Source organism: Simochromis diagramma, unplaced genomic scaffold (assembly GCF_900408965.1).
Source record: "Simochromis diagramma unplaced genomic scaffold, fSimDia1.1 OVJJ01000466.1, whole genome shotgun sequence".
Classification (NCBI taxonomy): Eukaryota; Metazoa; Chordata; class Actinopteri; order Cichliformes; family Cichlidae; genus Simochromis; species Simochromis diagramma.
In genome coordinates this window covers 2,539,482-2,559,030 of record NW_024387287.1, presented here as the reverse complement: position 1 = coordinate 2,559,030, position 19,549 = coordinate 2,539,482, and the positions used below count along the sequence as shown (strand labels likewise).

At 44.5% G+C, this 19,549-nt stretch overlaps 1 protein-coding gene across 1 annotated transcript; it reads left to right on the top strand.

Moving 5' to 3' along the window:
* Window positions 1-4,677: 4,677 nt before the first annotated feature.
* Window positions 4,678-13,797, top strand: LOC120716282. The gene is made up of 5 exons (XM_040003751.1): window positions 4,678-5,140; window positions 12,138-12,328; window positions 12,428-12,583; window positions 13,037-13,126; window positions 13,522-13,797. Exons 2-5 carry the CDS (start codon window positions 12,227-12,229, stop codon window positions 13,795-13,797), a joined length of 624 nt encoding a protein of 207 aa, XP_039859685.1. The 5' UTR covers window positions 4,678-5,140; window positions 12,138-12,226.
* The last annotated feature ends 5,752 nt before the right edge of the window (window positions 13,798-19,549 follow it).

The window sequence follows — 19,549 nt, the reverse complement described above, 5'->3', positions numbered from 1 at the left end:
AGCTCCGGTTCGAGCACCGTTTAAGCACCGGCACCATTTCAAAAGTACCAGTTTGGCACCAGTATCGGATAAAACCTAAACGATACCCATCCCTAACCACAGGTAGTGTGAGTACAAGAAAATAATTATTATAATATGATGTGTTAAATTTGTTTAGATCAGAGGAATAAGGAAGGATTTGTCTGTGTTTTAGTTTGGCTTAGTTGTAGGCCTGAGAGTGTGTGTAATTGTTTAGAGGGAAAGGAATTTATGGACACTGGCACTGCCATAAAAGGAGACAGGAAGCTACAGTTGGGGGTTGCTTATGCTGATGCTTGTACCTTTAATAAAACTCATAATTGTTATAACTTAGAAGTAGGTTTGCAGGAGACTCTCCACCTTATCTGTAAATGTAAGACAACAAGAGGCCAATGGCCCAGTGGATGCAGAGTGGAGGTCTCAGTGTTTGTAATATGTTAACTCTGTTTTCTATGTTGTATAGAGGAATTTGGTGTAGCTTGGGTGAGATTACTTTTATGACCCCCAGGAAGCAGGGCTGGACTGGGACAAAAAATCGGCCCGGGCATTTTGACTAGAGACCGGCCCACCAAAAATGTGACGTCATTCAGGGGTAAAACCGCAAAGGATTCTGGGAACTTGTGGCAAGAGGTACTAGCGCATGCAGGCTTTCAATTGAACTAAGTTACACAGCGATAAAAAGAAACACAAAAAATGGCAAGGAGCTGTTGTATTATTAACTGCAATAGCCGGTGTTGTGCCAAAAAGTGATTGTCTGCCAAAAACTGATTTCCGGTATTTGCCAAAAACTGATTGCTCGTATTTAAATTGCTATAAGTAACTTGTTGGGCTATAATATGTGAAACATATGTCAAATGCATCCCTCATGGATGACATAAAGGCATCTCTCCATCTTTCTCTCTCTCTCCTGCTCTTTTATTTCTCTCTCTTGCTCCATCTCTCTCTGCTGCTCTTCTGTCTCCTCTGTCACAGACTTATCCACTTTTGATGATAAATCAGCCTGGTGCAACATGTAAGGCTTGGCGCAATTTGTTAAGATTTTGAGGAGTTTGAGAAACTAACCTTAAGCATAAAATAAAATTTACTATCAGTAACTTCATAGCACCCGCCCAGCAGTATATAAACTCCGTCATGCTAGCTAGTACGCAGTACCAGTTATTCTAAGCGACTGTAAAAAGTCAGCACAACGAAAACAAACTCCAACTAAACTTGGTTTATATCTGACACAGATAGACAGCAGGTCATAACTTCTTACCTGAAGTTCAGTTCCTCTGCCACTATGACCGACGGCCGCCTCGGGTCTCTCCTCCTCTTGCCTCCCCTTTCCCTTATCCACCTGCTGGCCTCCACCACTTGCTGATGTTGCTAAATCTGTGGAAGCTATGCCATAGCTACCGCCAAACAATTCAGTTATTTTTTACACATTTGGCAGCGTCTGCCTGAAGGGCTTGTTTCTTTTTGGCCCTAATTTTTTCTGCACCTCCTTTCCTTTTTTTTGTTCTCCATTTTCTTTAGTTCGTCTATAAGATTGCTAAACAAGGGGGAGGGTGCATCCGGCCTCCTCGGCTGTAACTGGTCCAGCCCAGAGTCGATCATGACCAATTGGCCAATCCAACACCTTTCATTATTTATACCCTTCCAAAAAAAAAAAAAAAAAAAAAAAAATCGATCGGCCCATAAAAACAAAAGATCGCCAGCGGCCCACCGGGCAAATGCCCGGTATGCCCGATAGCCAGTCCAGCTATGCCAGGAAGTCACGTACGCAGAGACACACACACGGTGCTTAAACTGTTACACTCACACACCCACACGCACATTCACTCACGTGCACTCACACATACACACAGGTACGCGCACATTCACTCACGTGCACTCACATAGACATACGGGTACGCGCACACACAGGCACTCACGTGCTCGTGCATACACACAGACACAGAGTTTGCAGCACACCATGGGGGTTTTATGATGGGGTCACTTCTACAAAACTGTGTTTCACAGACAGAGGAGTAGAAGATTTGCAGAGGGACATAGGCCTTGCACATCTTCCCTTCTAGAAGATGCATGCTTAAATGAAGATGAATGAAGATGAATAAAGGTTTTTGTGAAAATGATTAATGAGTTCCGGTGCCGTCTCTGGATGCCCAAGGAATAAAAGAACCTGGGTGTAACTGATTTCACAACAGTAGGCAGTGTTGGGGAGAAACGGAATACATATACCGTGTTATGTATTTAAAATACAAAATATGAGTAACTGTATTCCATTACAGTTACCGTTTAAAAGGTAGTATTCAGAATACAGTTACTGTAGGAGCCATTCTTGTGTTAATACCTTATGTGGTCGCTAGATGTCACCTTTTTCTGTTTTGATCATGTAAAGGTATTTAAGGTAGATGCAAATAATCGGCATCAGGTATGTCATTAATTGTAAGAAGGCAAACAGTTTGTGACCGTTGCGCTGTTATGTTAATTTGATACGGAATAAAGACCAAAAAGGACAAGATACATACTGCTGGATTTATTGGACTGTTTACTTAATTCATGCATATCAGTGACATCGCGTCACCCCCATTAACGACCACCTCAGTGGCTTCAAGCGTAGGCTTAGCCTCTACATTAGAGTCACAAACTTGCTTTTCTTTGGGGAAAAGTTTGTGCCAACTTTTTGGGGACTCGGCGCAAACAGGACAATTAAAGTCTGAGTGATCGATCGCCACGGAGAGCTGAATGGTGTTTGGAAAAAGTTACCGTGGAGGGTTCACAAGGAGTGGACAGCTGGACTATCGGTCTGTCAGCTGACGACGTGGAATGCTTGGCGACTGTTCCGTGGATGTTGGAGAGGACTCAGAATTCTTCATCGGAATCAGTATGGCACCCAACGCAAGGTATGAGTAGCGCTACTAATAAATGGCCATTTATAAAAGTGTGCACACTTATTTAAGAAGACGTAATTCCAATGCATTGGTGGTCAAACATAATAAATCTGATTTATAAACAAACTTTCGCAACCCTCAATACTTGATAAATATTTGAGTTTTGGAACATTTGAACTATGGACACAAATAAAGCTGCTGACAGGCTCCCGGAGCCTGCTGCAGAATCAGCTGTGCAAAGTCGGAACGCCAGCAAGGCTGGGACACATCCAGAAAAGGAAAAACGAGTGGTGAAATTGACTGCTAAGGCACTTGCAGAGAGACTAGACAGACTGCAACGTGATAGAAAAGCTAAATTAAATAAAGCTAATAATTTAAAAGAGAGTATAAGGGTCTCAATGGAAAAAAATGAAACTTCTATGGTTCAAGCATCATTCAATGATTTTGTTGGTTTGTGTAATGAAGCAAAAACAGTTCATGGTTCATTGATGTGTTTGTTACCAGATGATGAAAAAGAAAAGCATGAAACATGGTTTAAAGCAAAAACAATGCATTATGATGAGTTCACTTATGAAGTGAAAGAATGGTTATCAGGTTGCGAACATTTACATTTAAAGGGTGATATGTCATCTAGTGGTAAAGTGAGCACAACTTCTTCTGCCAAAATCAAAGCAAAAGCAGAAAAGGCAGCATTACTCGCTCGTATGGCAGCCCTAAAAGAGAAGCATGCTTTGGAGGAGCAAGAGCTTAAGCTAAGGAGGAAATGTGAACAGCTTGAGCTTGAAGCGTTGCTTTCTGCCTCTTCTGCAAAGTTAGCTGTTTTCCAAGCTGCTGAAGTTCAAAGTATATCTAACATATCGTCCAATGCTATGAATTCATATTATGAAAGGGAAATCAGGAAAACAGCTGCTTCAGCCGCAGTCAAGCCTAGTACACCAGTCAATGAAGATAAACCTGCAATGCAAATAGTACAGACTGAAAGCAACATATCTGCAATGATCCCGCCAGGAACGGAAATTGAAAGTGAGCCACAAGCTCAAACGGTCATCACAACGCAATTTCACAATGTGGATCCTCCATCGCCCAGGTCAATTCCTACAGCGGGAGAAAGACGGTCGGAGGACATTTGTACCATTTTACAAAGACAAAATGAAATAACTGCAACCCTTGTTCACCATCAGCGTTCATCGTCATTACCATCCAGGAAAATACCTGTATTCGATGGTGATCCTCTTCAGTACATCTCTTTCATTAATGCGTTTGAACAAGGAGTGGAAGAAAAGGCCAATAAGAGGGACTGCTTGTATTATTTGGAGCAGTTTACAACAGGACAGCCGAGAGAGCTGGTACGCAGTTGTCAACATATGGCTGCAGGACAAGGCTATATACAAGCAAAGCAACTGCTCAAAGAACACTTCGGAAATGAATATAAAATTGCATCTGCTTACATTGACAAGGCATTATCTTGGCCTGCAATTAAAAATGAAGATGTGAAATCATTGCAAGCGTATTCTCTTTTCTTACGTGGGAGTTGTAATGTCATGAAAACATTGCAACATATGCAGGAACTGGACATGCCAGTAAACATGAAAATCATTTTGTGCAAGTTGCCATATAAAATGAGAGAGAAATGGGGAGCCTTTGCATATGATATGGTAAATGGCCTGTATTTTTATAGCGCTTTACTTGTCCCTAAGGACCCCAAAGCGCTTTACATATCCAGTCATCCACCCATTCACACACTGGTGATGGCAAGCTACAGTGGGGCAAAAAAGTATTTAGTCAGCCACCGATTGTGCAAGTTCCCCCACTTAAAATGATGACAGAGGTCAGTAATTTGCACCAGAGGTACACTTCAACTGCACTCTAAAAAATGATTCATGGGGTTAGTAAGTAAAGCTTAAAATCAATAGCTTTTTCTGCATAAAAAATTAAGTTTGTTGCATGTACACATTGTAATCAGTTGATAACTTAATTTAATGAGTTGGTCGAAATGAAAATAAAGAAAACAGTCTTAGCTCAGTAATATATCGATTTTGAACAGACATTTCTGTGTTAACTTAACATGAAAGTGTATTCAGTTAATACAACTTAAAAATCTCGTAAGCGTCCTTTAAAAGCTGAGTACAAGGCTGACTTGCCCGGACATGTTGTGCTCTCAGACCACTGATCGAAAGAAACGGAGGCAAAGAGAGAAAGCGGAGAAGCGCCATTTTGTACGGAACGTTATCAAACGTTAAAGCTTTGTGGTGAGTACAATTTTTTGCCTTGTTTTATTCACAGCAGCTAATAACTCTAACTTTAACTCTATCAACACGCACTGCAAGAAATCCTTTTTACACAACACTAAACTCTTCCTCGGCGAGTGGTGGTGATAAGCTAGTAACGTTACACTTCTGGCTAACTTGTGAAGTAATTCGACCGTAACATTAGTCTTTGTTAAGTTTTGTTTTACGGTGGCAGCCAAATGATGTTAATTGACACTGAGCTTCTGTAGCAGTAGTTTTAACTCTGCAAAGACAGGGTAATACATGTTTTTCTTCTTTCTACTTTGAAATCGTTGCAGCGTTGATGAAGGTTTGACCAGCAAACGGCTGGGCCGTTTTACATTCATGACTAAACAAATGTAGGTTACTGAGTATACATTCGGTTTAACATCGATGCATTTTGATGTTTAAGTCCTAGAGTTATTTTTATGTGAGATTGAAGTTTGTTAATTGAGCCCTAGCTGAAGAACAGCCTGTGTCAAAGTTCAGTCAAAAAACGCGGGCGAGGAAGCGAACGCCATGTTGTAGAAACGCCACAGGAAAGATCTTAAGTAACATTCATAAACTAGTTGTTTTAATGACATTACATTGAGTGTGCATTAGCACATAAAATATAATTTTGCTCTTTTGGGTGTTAACTGCAGATACATAAGCGCAGTTGTATCACTTAAGAAAAAATATCTTTGATTTGGAAACATAAAGCAACTTTTAGGAGAAACTCAACACTAAAAATAATATACATAGTTTTAACTTTTAATGTCATAAGGATTTCCTGTGAGATAATGATTAGACTAAAGACTATAGTTAAAAAAGCGTGAATATTGATTGCGTGTAGTTTGCCCATTTCTTTGCAGTAGTTTACAAGCATTTTTCTTGTTTTTCATCTTGAATATTCAAAAACAATGAATTAAAATTTACTGTAATGCTGATGTAGCACAAGTTGTTTGTACTACAGCCTTCTGAATCACCCAAGTTAAAGTAATTTAAAACTGTTTGTTTTTAAAATGAAGTGGATCTGTAAAATTTGCAAATTTTGGCAAAAAAAAGTGTTATGACCCAGGGTCATTATTTGCGGTACGGTGTTGTTATTGTTTGTATTTGTATTCAGTGATGCTTGTTTCCAGGTGGAGGCCGCCCATTGGTGGAGGAAGGAAAGAGGCCAGCTACAAAGGGGGTTGGACTGGGCCGGCGAGGAGACTTCCTGGTTTCCCGTGAGCTGTGTGTCTGGGGGACCGTCGTGGTGTGTGACTGCACGGGGCTGCGACATAAATGTTGACAAAGAGTGTACCTGGGCTTGGTAGCTGTAGGGGTGGGAAGCCGTTTTCTTTCATTCCCCTCTTTTCTCCTGTTTCGGGTAGGGAGACAGGTTAGAGAATTGTATTTTGTTTTGGAATCGTGGGAGGTAAGTTAGCTTTGTTTTTCTTTCTAGTGTGTTTTGTTTGTTGTTTTGGCATTGCCCACCCTGAAGCTCGCTACCTGTTCAGTAAATAAATTAACTATTTCTCGTCAAAGCTGCCGCGGTGTGATTTATTTTGTCGTTATTATGTGTAGGGTTTATCTTTTTGTTGTGTTGCACCCCGGCCTCGGGCCGGTGTGTAACATAAATGGGGGCTCGTTCGTTTGAGGGCTTTCGGGGTTCGCGTGGGTGTGTGGGGTTGTTCTTTTGTGTTTTTGGGGGTTGTTTGTGTGGTTGGCCGCGGATGGAGTTTGATGTGGATAAGTTTGCTGAGGCGCCTTCTTTGCAGCAGTTGAGTCGGTGTCGGAGGGAGGATTTGCTGCTTGTTGCGGGCCGTTTTGATGTGCGTGCGCCGGCGGGGGTGAGGAAGGATGATTTGCGACGGCTTGTCACGGAGGCTTTGTGTGAGCGGGGTTTGCTGGCGAGCGTGCCGCTTGTTGGTGGGACGGGCGGGGCGGCTATGGAGCCGTTGGCTCCGTTGCCTGTTCCTCCTGTGGCCGCTCCCTCTGTGGCTCCTCCTGCTGCGGTGGTGGGGACGTCGGCGGAGGAGCTCCAGTTATTGCTCCGCATCAAGGAGGTGGAGTTGAGTAGTCACCGGTTGGAGGTGGAAGCGATGCATCTGAGGGTGAGGGCGTTGGAGTTGGAGCGCGGGCCGCCGCCGCGTGTTCCTGACTCTACGCCGCCCACGCCTGCGCCCTCTGTGCTCCCTGCGCCGCCGGCGCCTGGTCCCGCCCCGTCAGGATTTTGATATTGGGAGGCACATCAAGTTGGTGCCGCCCTTTTGTGAGTCAGAGGTGGAGTCGTTTTTTCCTGCTTTTGAGCGTGTGGCGGCCGCGTTAAAGTGGCCGGAGGAGGTCTGGGTTTTGCTGTTGCAGTGCCGGCTGGTGGGTAGGGCTCAGGAGGTCTGGGCTAGCCTGTCGGCAGCTGAGAGCTTAGATTATGGTGTGGTTAAGGCTGCCGTATTGCGTGCTTTTGAGTTGGTGCCGGAAGCGTACCCCCAGAAGTTTCGGCAGTGTGTGAGGGGGGGGGATCAGACTTATGTGGAGTTTGCGTGCGAGAAAGGTTTGCTTTTTGATCGGTGGTGCCAGGCTAGTGAGGTTAAGGAGTTTGCACAGTTGAGGGAATTAGTGTTATTGGAGGATTTCAAGGGGTGGTTGTTTATTTGAACGAACAAAAGGTCGTTTCCCTCGCGAAAGCGGCGGTTTTGGCAGATGAGTTTGCTTTGACGCATAAGAGGGGTTTTTCCCCTCCGTTGCGTCGGGGTTCTAGAGTTTTGCCGGGGGTGGGGGTGGGGTGTTCTCCCCCGCCCTCGCGGCGTAGCCCTACGGTGGCCGCTGGGGACCGCCGATGTTTTTTTTGTCATGAGCTCGGTCATCTCGTTGCTTCTTGTCCCGTGCTGAGGGCGAAGGAGGGGGCGCGGGCCAACATGTCAGGGGGGGCCGTGCAGTGTTGTTCTGCGGTACCCCGCCCTAGCTTAATGCCGGTCGGCGTCGTTCCGTGTGGGATAGACGAGGTGTTTCGACCATTTGTTTCGACTGGGTTTTTATCGTTGTCTGGTGATGCGGGGGACCGGGTTCCGATCACCATCTTGAGGGATACGGGGGCGAAGCATTCTGTGGCGCGACGTGGAGTCGTGCCTTTTTCTCAGCAGTCGCACTGTGGTTCTGATTTGCTGGTGTGGGGAATCAAGATGAGTATTTTACGCATGCCACTCCATACGGTTACTTTGACCTCGTCCTTCGTATCGGGCGCTGTGCGGGTGGGGGTTCGAGATCAGCTGCCAATTGAAGGCATTGATCTTATTTTGGGAAATGACTTGGCCGGGGGAAAAGTGTTTCCGGTTACTCCGGAAGTTACTGAGTGTCCTACTTCGGATCGTTTATGCCAATTCCCGTCGGAGCTGGGCGACTCCACAGTTTTTCCGGCATGTGTGGTTACTCGTGCTCAAGCTCGTCGCTTGGGTGGTGTGGTGGACATATCCGAAATGTTTCCGGACGGTTCTGAGCCGCATGATAGTTCTGTTCCGGGGGTAGATGGTGAGACAGCGAAGGTTTTTAGTGTGGTGTCGGAGGATTTGTGCCTGGCGGTAAACAGGGAGCAGCTCATTGCGGCTCAACAGGCTGATGATACGTTGTCTGCCTGTCGAGCTGCTGCCCTGCAGCCAGGGGCGTCGCCTGGTCCTGCATCTTATGAAGTTGACCACGGGGTTCTGTTACGCAATTGGGCTCCGGTGGGTGGGTTGTGGGGTGAGGTGGTCACTCAGGTGGTGGTGCCGACGGAGTACCGACCCCAGGTTTTGAGTCTGGCCCATGAGCATCATCTGTCGGGCCACCTGGGGATTAAAAAAACATATGACCGAGTGCTTCGTTATTTTTTTTGGCCGGGGCTTAAGTCTGATGTGGCGTGTTATTGTCAGTCCTGCCATGTGTGCCAGGTGTCGGGTAAGCCCAATCAGGTCATTCCACCCGCCCCGTTACACCCAATTCCTGCAATAGGGGAGCCTTTCGAGCATGTTATTGTGGACTGTGTAGGGCCTTTACCGAAAACTAAGGCGGGTTACCAGTATGTACTTACCATAATGTGTGCGGCCACACGGTTTCCAGAAGCCATTCCCCTGCGATCGCTCAGGGCTAAGGCCGTGGTGAAGGCCTTAGTGCAGTTCTTTTCTACATTTGGGTTACCGAAGTACATTCAGACCGATCAGGGCTCTAATTTCCTGTCGGGGGTTTTTGCTCAGGTGATGACGGAGTTGTCAGTTAAGCACCGGGTGTCTAGTGCTTATCACCCAGAAATGCAGGGGGCATTGGAGCGATTCCATCAAACCCTGAAGGCCATGTTACGGAAGTACTGCTTCGAAACTGATTCCGAATGGGATGTGGGCCTGCCGTTATTGCTGTTTGCCATTCGTGAGACCACACAAGAGTCTCTGGGTTTTAGCCCGGCGGAGTTGGTTTTTGGGCACACCGTGCGTGGACCCCTACGTCTGCTCCAGGAGGGGTGGCTCGCGCAGCCCGACCAGCCGCGGCCCGTGCACAATGTGCTTGATTATGTAAGTTCGTTTAGGGAGAGGCTGCACGCTGCATGTGAGTTGGCGCGCAGGTCGCTTTCCGGTGCTCAGGAGAAGATGAAAGAGAGGTATGATAGGAAGACCCTCAAGTGCACCTTTTCGCCTGGTGAGCGTGTTTTAGTTTTCCTACCCGTTGTGGGTTCATGTCTTCAAGCTCGTTTTAGTGGTCCTTATGAGATCGAGCGCCAAGTTAGTGACACAGATTACCTGATCAAAACCCCAGATAGGCGGAAGAAGTCCCGGGTGTGTCACGTTAACATGCTCAAGAAATATGTGGACCGGAACCAGAGTCAGACTAACATGGTTTCCCCTGTGGTGACGGTGGGTTCACCCTCCTACCAACCGGAGGTGGATGGGTTGCGTGAACATCAGGGACCCAGCTCAGGGGCCCGCTTGGAGAATTCTAAGATCTTGGAGGACCTTGAGGCTCATTTGCTTTATTTGGATGAGCCCCACAGGCAGGACATTCACAATTTGATCTGTGGCCATATTGTGCTCTTTAGTGACAAGCCGACCCAAACCACTATGCTTGAGCATGATATAGATGTTGGCGACCACCGGCCCATTAAGCAGCATGCCTATCGGGTAAATCCCGGAAAGCGGGCGATCATGGAAAAGGAGGTGGAATACCTGTTGGAGAATGGTTTTGCGGTGCCCAGCTTCAGTCCATGGAGCTCTCCTACCCTCTTGGTGCCTAAATCTGATCAAACCCCACGTTTTTGTAATGATTATCGCAAAGTAAATGCCATCACTAAACCAGACTCTTTTCCGCTCCCCCGTATGGATGACTGTGTTGATAGGGTGGGTTCAGCCAAATTTGTCACCAAGCTAGATCTTTTGAAAGGTTATTGGCAGGTGCCCCTGTCGCAACGGGCGGCAGAAATTTCAGCTTTTGTGACACCAGACCATTTCCTGCAATACACGGTGATGCCGTTTGGGTTGAGAAATGCTCCTGCCACGTTTCAAAGGCTGATGAACACGGTGCTACTGGGTGTTCATGGATGCGAGGTCTACTTGGATGATATTGTGGTTTACTCGCTGACCTGGTTAGAGCACATGGAGATGCTACGGGAGGTTTTTGCCCGGTTGAAGGGTGCCCGTTTGACAGTCAATCTTGCCAAATGCGAGTTTGGCAAAGCTGTGGTTACCTACCTAGGGAAGCAGGTGGGACAGGGGCAGGTACGCCCTCTCATGGCCAAAGTCCAGGCCGTTTTGGATTTCCCTGTACCAACTACGCGGCGTCAGCTTCGCCGTTTCTTGGGAATGTGTGGCTACTATCGAGGGTTCTGCAAAAATTTCGCCACCGTGGTTATTCCCCTGACGGCCCTGACAAGTCCGTCGCGCCTGTTTTTGTGGAACTCTGATTGTCAGGATGCCTTTGACTCAGCCAAAGCCCTGTTATGCAGTGCCCCAGTGTTAGGTGCCCCTGACTTCACTCGTGTGTTTAAGTTAGAGGTGGATGCCAGTGCGCATGGTGCGGGTGCTGTACTTCTGCAGGAGGATGACAGGGTATTGATCACCCAGTGTGTTACTTCTCGAGAAAATTCAATAAACATCAGATGAATTATAGTACCATCGAGAAGGAAACTTTAGCGTTACTCTTGGCCCTCCAACATTTTGAGGTGTATGTCAGTTCCAGCCCCGCCCCAACCATTGTTTATACAGACCACAACCCCTTGGTTTTCCTTTCTCGCATGAGGAATGACAACCAGCGCCTCATGCGTTGGTCTTTGTTACTGCAGGATTTTAACATTGACATCCATCATCTCCGAGGGGCCGATAATATTGTGGCCGATGCCCTATCCCGGGTGGAGACCTAGATCCAGCATCTCTCTAAAGAGATGCTTGATTTTAGGTGGGGGGGTGTTATGACCCAGGGTCATTATTTGCGGTACGGTGTTGTTATTGTTTGTATTTGTATTCAGTGATGCTTGTTTCCAGGTGGAGGCCGCCCATTGGTGGAGGAAGGAAAGAGGCCAGCTACAAAGGGGGTTGGACTGGGCCGGCGAGGAGACTTCCTGGTTTCCCGTGAGCTGTGTGTCTGGGGGACCGTCGTGGTGTGTGACTGCACGGGGCTGCGACATAAATGTTGACAAAGAGTGTACCTGGGCTTGGTAGCTGTAGGGGTGGGAAGCCGTTTTCTTTCATTCCCCTCTTTTCTCCTGTTTCGGGTAGGGAGACAGGTTAGAGAATTGTATTTTGTTTTGGAATCGTGGGAGGTAAGTTAGCTTTGTTTTTCTTTCTAGTGTGTTTTGTTTGTTGTTTTGGCATTGCCCACCCTGAAGCTCGCTACCTGTTCAGTAAATAAATTAACTATTTCTCGTCAAAGCTGCCGCGGTGTGATTTATTTCGTCGTTATTATGTGTAGGGTTTATCTTTTTGTTGTGTTGCACCCCGGCCTCGGGCCGGTGTGTAACAAAAGTCAGAAGTGAACTATTTACCTCCTCACCCACAAGGAGAAACGGAAGAAAGTTTGGAATATGGAAGAGTGGAGCTCCTCAGTGAAGTGAGGAAGAGGGACAACTGTCAGATCATCAGTGACAAAATGCCGAAGACATTCTCCATTCGCAGGCAGGAAGTTGTCAATCAAGCACCAAAAATCAATGACCTGAAAGAAAGATGGCCTGCTCTTTTTGATGCAGTTCAGGTAAATATTTTTCCATAAGATAATTTGCAGTATGTATTCTTTTAAAGTAAATTGTATACATTAACATGTTGTGCCTATTTGTGCCTTTTTTTTATACAGATAAACCAAGAATTCAGAAAGATCACCACTGTTAACCTGGAGACAACATTCATGGCAAAGCTGGACCAGTACTCTCAGAAAATAATGTCCTTGCTGTCCTCAAGAGGAGGGGCTGCAAAAATGCGCATTCGGCGCATCCAGAACATGCTGCTAGAGGTATGAATGAATGAAATGTAGTTTATTTCAAATAGGATAATCCACTTTTTTTTTCCAATAGGTGATATTGAGTCTTAAAAGGTAGCTGTTTACAACTCAACTATGTCAAATTATTGTTTAGAGCTTGAGGCACAAATATCAATTAAAACTATAAATACTTAATAATAAAACAAATTATAGGTGATGTGGATCATGATTGGCAGAGTAATTTGCAAGATTTTGCAGTTTTTCTATTTGTTACCTGGATTTTTCAAGTTCATGAATTGATCATTTCAGAGAAATGGCTCTTTGAAATGATCAATTCATTATTTTGATTATCACTGGAAATCTATAATTGGTACAGTTCAGGCCATATAAAGTCAATCCTTTTTTTTTTTTTTTTTTTTTTGGATGTAATTATCAAAAACCCATCCTCCTCGAAGAGCAGTTCGACATTCTTTTTCTTATTCACAGGACGATTCTGTGGAGAGAAGGCGAGAGGTCGCTATCCGTGGCTTAGTGGTGTATCTCAGGGAAAAGGAGGAGGATCTCTTCAAAGAGCAGGTAAATCAGACATGACTATACTTTGTATTAGAGCTACGATCTAATCTATTATTAATTGATTTCTAAATTAATCGGCAACTATTTTGATAATTGATTGATCGGTTTGAGTAATTATTTTAGAAAAAGAAGTCCAAATTCTCTGGTTTCAGCTTCATAAATGTGAATGGTTTCTGGTTTCTTTACTCCTCTATGACAGCAAACTGAATATGTTTCACATTTGAGGTCATCATATTGGGCTCTGAGAAACATTGACATTTTTCACCATTTTCTGACATTTTCTGGACCAAACAACTAATCAGATAATCGGGAAAATTGTTAGTTGCAGCCCTATTTTGTGTTACTCTCATGTATAAGTATGATTACTTAAAACATTTATATTGATTCTGACCTACCAGGATGGTGGCGGGGATATTACCAATGAAGTGATGAAGATTGTAACCAGAGGTGCCACAACGTCTGATCCAGCCAGCGCAAGGATCATACTTGAAGGAACAGAAGTCCTAGCAGACCTGGATGTACCCAGAGCCTGTGCCTTGCTAATGGGGCTGATATATGCACTCAACCTCAGCTACCCAAAAGAACTGAAAAACACTTTTGAAGTGTTTCAAAAGATATTCCTCGAGCTGGATGATCTGAAAGCCAGTCCTAAGGTAATGTCACTGTTGTACTAAAAAATGTGAAGAGTGAGGCTATCCTCAAATTAAACGGGAAATGTTCCACTGTTGTTTGCAATGTGTTGTGTTACATACTGTACAGTAGGCAGTAGGTGTAAAGTTGAGCGTTGAGCATTAAGTACACCTAGTTCAAAATAATGCACTTTAAAAGGATAGCTCGGGTCTTTTGAAGTGAGGCTGTATGAGGTACATATGTATAGTGAGTGTATTACACACAGTAGATGGCAGTCAGTAAGCTCCACCTACGGAGAAGCAGACGGGGCCACCGGCACGCAAGATGAGCCTCCATCCTAATAAAACTGATGTCAGTTTAAATGTACATTATATCAAGAATATGTTTACTGCTTTATTTTGCTATCAGACAGCCTTTTCTGTGAGGAAAGAGAAGTTCTACTGCTTGTTGTTTCAATCGCTCTGGCCCACCAGCGTCCATGGACAAAAACAGCAATTTTACCTGACAGCACACAGGAGTTGCTGGTCTCCTGCTGCCTTGATCAGTAAGTGTAATTGTGTTATTTGGTGACTTTGGTGTTAGTTCGGGTTAGTTCAGATTTACCAAAGTCACACAAACAAACTGAGCCTACCGTGCGTGTCGGTGGCAGGAATGTGCTGACTGCTGTCTACTGTGTGTAATACACTCACAATGTACTTCATACTTAAAAAAACCTAAACTATCACTTTAACACAAACAAACTTGAATCAGAGCATGACTGTCAAAATGTTCAGTCTTTTTGAGACAGATTTACAGGGGTGTTTTATGTCATTTATTTTATGGAGGCAACAATTTTGTCTGCTATTGAAATGTCAATGAGTCTGGAATGGTGGACTGGTGTTCTAATAAACAGTTTGATCATAAAACTGGAATTTCAATGTGTAATTTATTGTATAATTGTAAGTTATAAGTTATTGTAAGTTATTAGTACTCAAAAAAATTAAGGTAACAATTTGCATGGATATTTCTGAGTAGAATAAAAGTAAAAAAAAAAGTTTTAATAACTAAATGGAGTAATTTTTAAACAATTAAAATTAAGTTGGTTCAACTTAATTAAGCTTGTAGAGGACAAAGAAAATCATGTTGTTTGTACGTAAGGAATAGAGTTTGCCTAACTAGAGAACTCTTGTGGCATTTACGCTATAGTGGCTAAGCTGAAGTAACTTAAAAAGATCCATGCAAATTGTTACCTTAATTTTTTTACGTTAAGCCAGCAGATCTTTTTTTTAGAGTGTGTGAGAGACAGAATGTGAAAAAAAAATCCATGAATTCACATGGTAGGATTTGTAAAGAATTTATTCGTAAATTAGGGTGGAAAATAAGTATTTGGTCACCTCAAACAAGGAAAATCTCTGGCTCTCACAGACCTGTAACGTCTTCTGTAAGAAGCTTTTCTGTCCCCCACTCGTTACCTGTATGAATGGCACCTGTTTGAACTCATCATCTGTATAAAAGACACCTGTCCACAGCCTCAAACAGTCAGACTCCAAACTCCGCCATGGCCAAGACCAAAGAGCTTTCGAAGGACACCAGGAAAAGTATTGTAGACCTGCACCAGACTGGGAAGAGTGAATCTACAATAGGCAAGCAGCTTGGTGTGAAAAAATCAACTGTGGGAGCAATCATCAGAAAATGGAAGACATACAAGACCACTGATAATCTCCCTCGATCTGGGGCTCCACGCAAGATCTCATCCCGTGGGGTCAAAATGATCATGAGAACGGTGAGCAAAGATCCCAGAACCACACGGGGGGACCTGGTGAATGACCTGCAGAGAGCTGGGACCAAAGTAACAAAGGTCACCATCAGTAACACACTACAACGGCAGGGAATCAAATCCCGCAGTGCCAGACGTGTTCCGCTGCTGAAGCCAGTGCATGTCCAGGCCCGTCTGAAGTTTGCCAGAGAGCACATGGATGATACAGCAGAGGATTGGGAGAATGTCATGTGGTCAGATGAAACCAAAGTAGAACTTTTTGGTATAAACTCAACTCGTCGTGTTTGGAGGAAGAAGAATACTGAGTTGCATCCCAAGAACACCATACCTACTGTGAAGCATGGGGGTGGAAACATCATGCTATGGGGCTGTTTTTCTGCCAAGGGGACAGGACGACTGATCCGTGTTAAGGACAGAATGAATGGGGCCATGTATCGTGGGATTTTGAGCCAAAACCTCCTTCCATCAGTGAGAACTTTGAAGATGAAACGAGGCTGGGTCTTCCAACATGACAATGATCCAAAACACACCGCCCGGGCAACAAAGGAGTGGCTCCGTAAGAAGCATTTGAAAGTCCTGGAGTGGCCTAGCCAGTCTCCAGACCTCAACCCCATAGAAAATCTGTGGCGGGAGTTGAAAGTCCGTGTTGCTCGGCGACAGCCCCAAAACATCACTGCTCTCGAGAAGATCTGCATGGAGGAATGGGCCAAAATACCAGCTACTGTGTGTGCAAACCTGGTAAAGACCTATAGTAAACGTTTGACCTCTGTTATTGCCAACAAAGGTTATGTTACAAAGTATTGAGTTGTATTTTTGCTATTGACCAAATACTTATTTTCCACCCTCATTTACAAATAAATTCTTTACAAATCCTACCATGTGAATTCATGGATTTTTTCTTCACATTCTGTCTCTCACAGTTGAAGTGTACCTCTGGTGCAAATTACTGACCTCTGTCATCATTTTAGGTGGGGGAACTTGCACAATCAGTGGCTGACTAAATACTTTTTTGCCCCACTGTACATTGTAGCCACAGCCACCCTGGGGCACACTGACAGAGGCGAGGCTGCCGGACACTGGCGCCACCGGGCCCTCTGACCACCACCAGTAGGCAACGGGTGAAGTGTCTTGCCCAAGGACACAACGGCTGAGACTGTCCAAGCTGGGGCTTGAACCGGCAACCTTCCGATTACAAGGCGAACTCCCAACTCTTGAGCCACGCTCGCCCGCAATATATATATTGGAAACCTCTAAACATAGAGCTCGGTTTCAAGATTTGGTTTCATTTATTGAAAAGCAGGTGAAAATTCTTTCGGATCCTTTATTTGGGGACATTCAGAATGTAACGTCAACAATCCCTGTCTCAAAGGTTGACAACAGACTGAAGTCGCAACCAAGCAAACAAATTAAAGGGAACAGCTTTGCTGCTACAGTCACACCCATGAACATGAATAAAACCTACAGCACAGAAAGGCTGATTACTACAACAAGCCATGACTTTACAGTAAAGCCATCTTGTGTCTGCTGTACTCAACGACACACACTGGAGAAGTGTCAACAGTTTCAGCGGAAGAAGCACAGAGACAAAATGCTTTTTCTAAAGGAGAAAGGGCTGTGTTTTGGTTGCTTAGGTGCTGGGCACATAAGCAAGGACTGTGCTAAGCGTTTGATATGTAGAATGTGTGGTAAAGGTCATCCCACTGTCCTCCATATTGATAACAATGGTGTAAGCCCTGAATGCTATGGAGAGCCCTCCTCTTCAAAGAATGTAACTCCTATGAAAACTTGTGGTCATACAGGGGCCGGAAGAGAAAGCGGTTTGCTTTCCATTCTGCCAGTTCAAATAAAGTCTGTTAAAGGTAGTCATGTCATACAGACATATGCTTTTTTAGATCCTGGCAGTTCAGCTAGCTTCTGTTCAGAGCACCTCATGCAAAAGCTAAATCTTGTGGGCAAAAGAACTCACTTCCTGTTACAAACGATGGGTCAAGAAAAGGTCGTCTCTGCCCACTCACGTACTGGTCTTGAAGTTTCTGGTTTAGGCAGCAATGCCTTCTATGAACTTCCAGAAATCCTAACACAGGAAAGGATGCCTGTCACAAAGGATTACTTTGTAAAGGAAGAAGATCTGATCAGATGGCCATATCTGTCAAAGGTTCAAATTCCCCACATAATGGCTAATGTGGACTTGTTGATTGGATGCAACGCTCCCAAGTTATTGGAACCATGGGAGGTCATTCATAGCCAGGGAAATGGCCCATATGCTATAAGAACAGCATTGGGTTGGGTCATAAATGGGCCCATGGAAGATGGTAAAAGCAACTTGGACAGCGAGCACCCACCAACAGTTGTAAATAGGATATCTGTTTGTAAGCTGGAGGAAATGTTGAAAAGTCAATATAACTATGACTTTAATGAAAGGGTTACAGAGGAAAGGGGTTTGTCAAGGGAGGACCTTAAGTTCATGAAGATCATGGAAAAATCTGCAACAATGGAAAATGGACACTACTGTTTAAAGTTACCTTTTAAAAAGGATAACATAAAGATGCCAAACAATTTCTCCATAGTTAAACAAAAATTGCAAAGTCTACAACGAAAACTTCTCAACAATGAACAGTTGCATAAAGAATATAAAAATTTTATGGACGAGATGATAAGTAATGGATATGCAGAGCAAATACCTTCACAGCAGCTGTCTTGCGAAAATGGAAAGAAGTGGTACATTCCTCATCATGCAGTTTACCATCCCAGAAAACGATCTATAAGAATTGTATTTGACTGTGGGGCAAGTGGGTCAATAACAATCGCACCCTGTTGCAAAGTATCTTAGAGGATCAAAGGGCTAAAGACTTGAAAGAATTAAATCTTGACAGAGACAAACTTCCGGTAGAAAGAGCTCTGGGCTTGCAGTGGTGTGTGGAAACTGATACATTCAACTTCAAAATGGATGTTCCTCAAAAATCCTGTACTAGGCGTGGAATGTTATCAATATCAAGTTCTATTTGCGATCCATGGGATTTCTTGCACCAGTCCTGCTGCCTGCCAAAGGAATGCAGCAGGAGCTTTGCAAAAGGAAACTGAGATGGGATGAACCAATACCCCAAACCATGTTGCAAAAGTGGAAAAGTTGGCTCAGTGATTTGCAAATGCTTTCCCATTTCAAGGTTAAAAGGTGTATACAACCAAGAGAGTTTGGACCTCTCTCACATGCACAGCTACACCATTTTTCAGATGCTGGTGAATCTGGATATGGAACTGTGTCTTATCTGCGCATGCAAGACAATAGGAAATCCATCCACGTAGCATTCTTGATGGGCAAGGCAAGAGTAACACCTCTAAAACCTGTCACTATTGGCCTGCAGTAGGCTCTGCAGGCCTACTTGTTGTTCCTAGAGTATTTAAAAGTAGAATGGGAGGGAGAGCCTTCAGTTTTCAGGCCCCTCTTCTGTGGAACCAGCTTCCAGTTTGGATTCAGGAGACAGACACTATCTCTACTTTCAAGATTAGGCTTAAAACTTTCCTTTTTGCTAAAGCATATAGTTAGGGCTGGACCAGGTGACCCTGAATCCTCCCTTAGTTATGCTGCAATAGACATAGGCTGCCGGGGGATTCCCATGATGCACTGAGTTTTTCCTTTCCAGTCACCTTTCTCGCTCACTATGTATTAACAGACCTCTCTGCATTGAATCATATCTGTTATTAACCTCTGTCTCTCTTCCACAGCATGTCTTTTATCCTGTCTTCCTTCTCTCACCCCAACCGGTCGCAGCAGATGGCCGCCCCTCCCTGAGCCTGGTTCTGCCGGAGGTTTCTTCCTGTTAAAAGGGAGTTTTTCCTTCCCACTGTTGCCAAAGTGCTTGCTCATAGGGGGTCATATGATTGTTGGGTTTTTCTCTGTATCTATGAAGCGCCTTGAGGCGACTTATGTTGTGATTTGGCGCTATGTAAATAAAATTGAATTGAATTGAATTCCACGTCTGGAACTAACAGCTGCTGTAGTTGCCGTCCGAGTGGATCTCATGTTAAGGGCTCAGTTGAGA

Excerpts from the sequence above, each read along its gene's own strand:
- LOC120716282 (XM_040003751.1), top strand. The coding sequence starts at position 12,227 with ATGCCGAAGACATTCTCCATTCGCAGGCAGGAAGTTGTCAATCAAGCA. Across the intron at positions 12,329-12,427 it reads CTCTTTTTGATGCAGTTCAG|ATAAACCAAGAATTCAGAAA; the intron begins GTAAATATTTTT and ends TTTTTTATACAG. Across the intron at positions 12,584-13,036 it reads TCCAGAACATGCTGCTAGAG|GACGATTCTGTGGAGAGAAG; the intron begins GTATGAATGAAT and ends TCTTATTCACAG.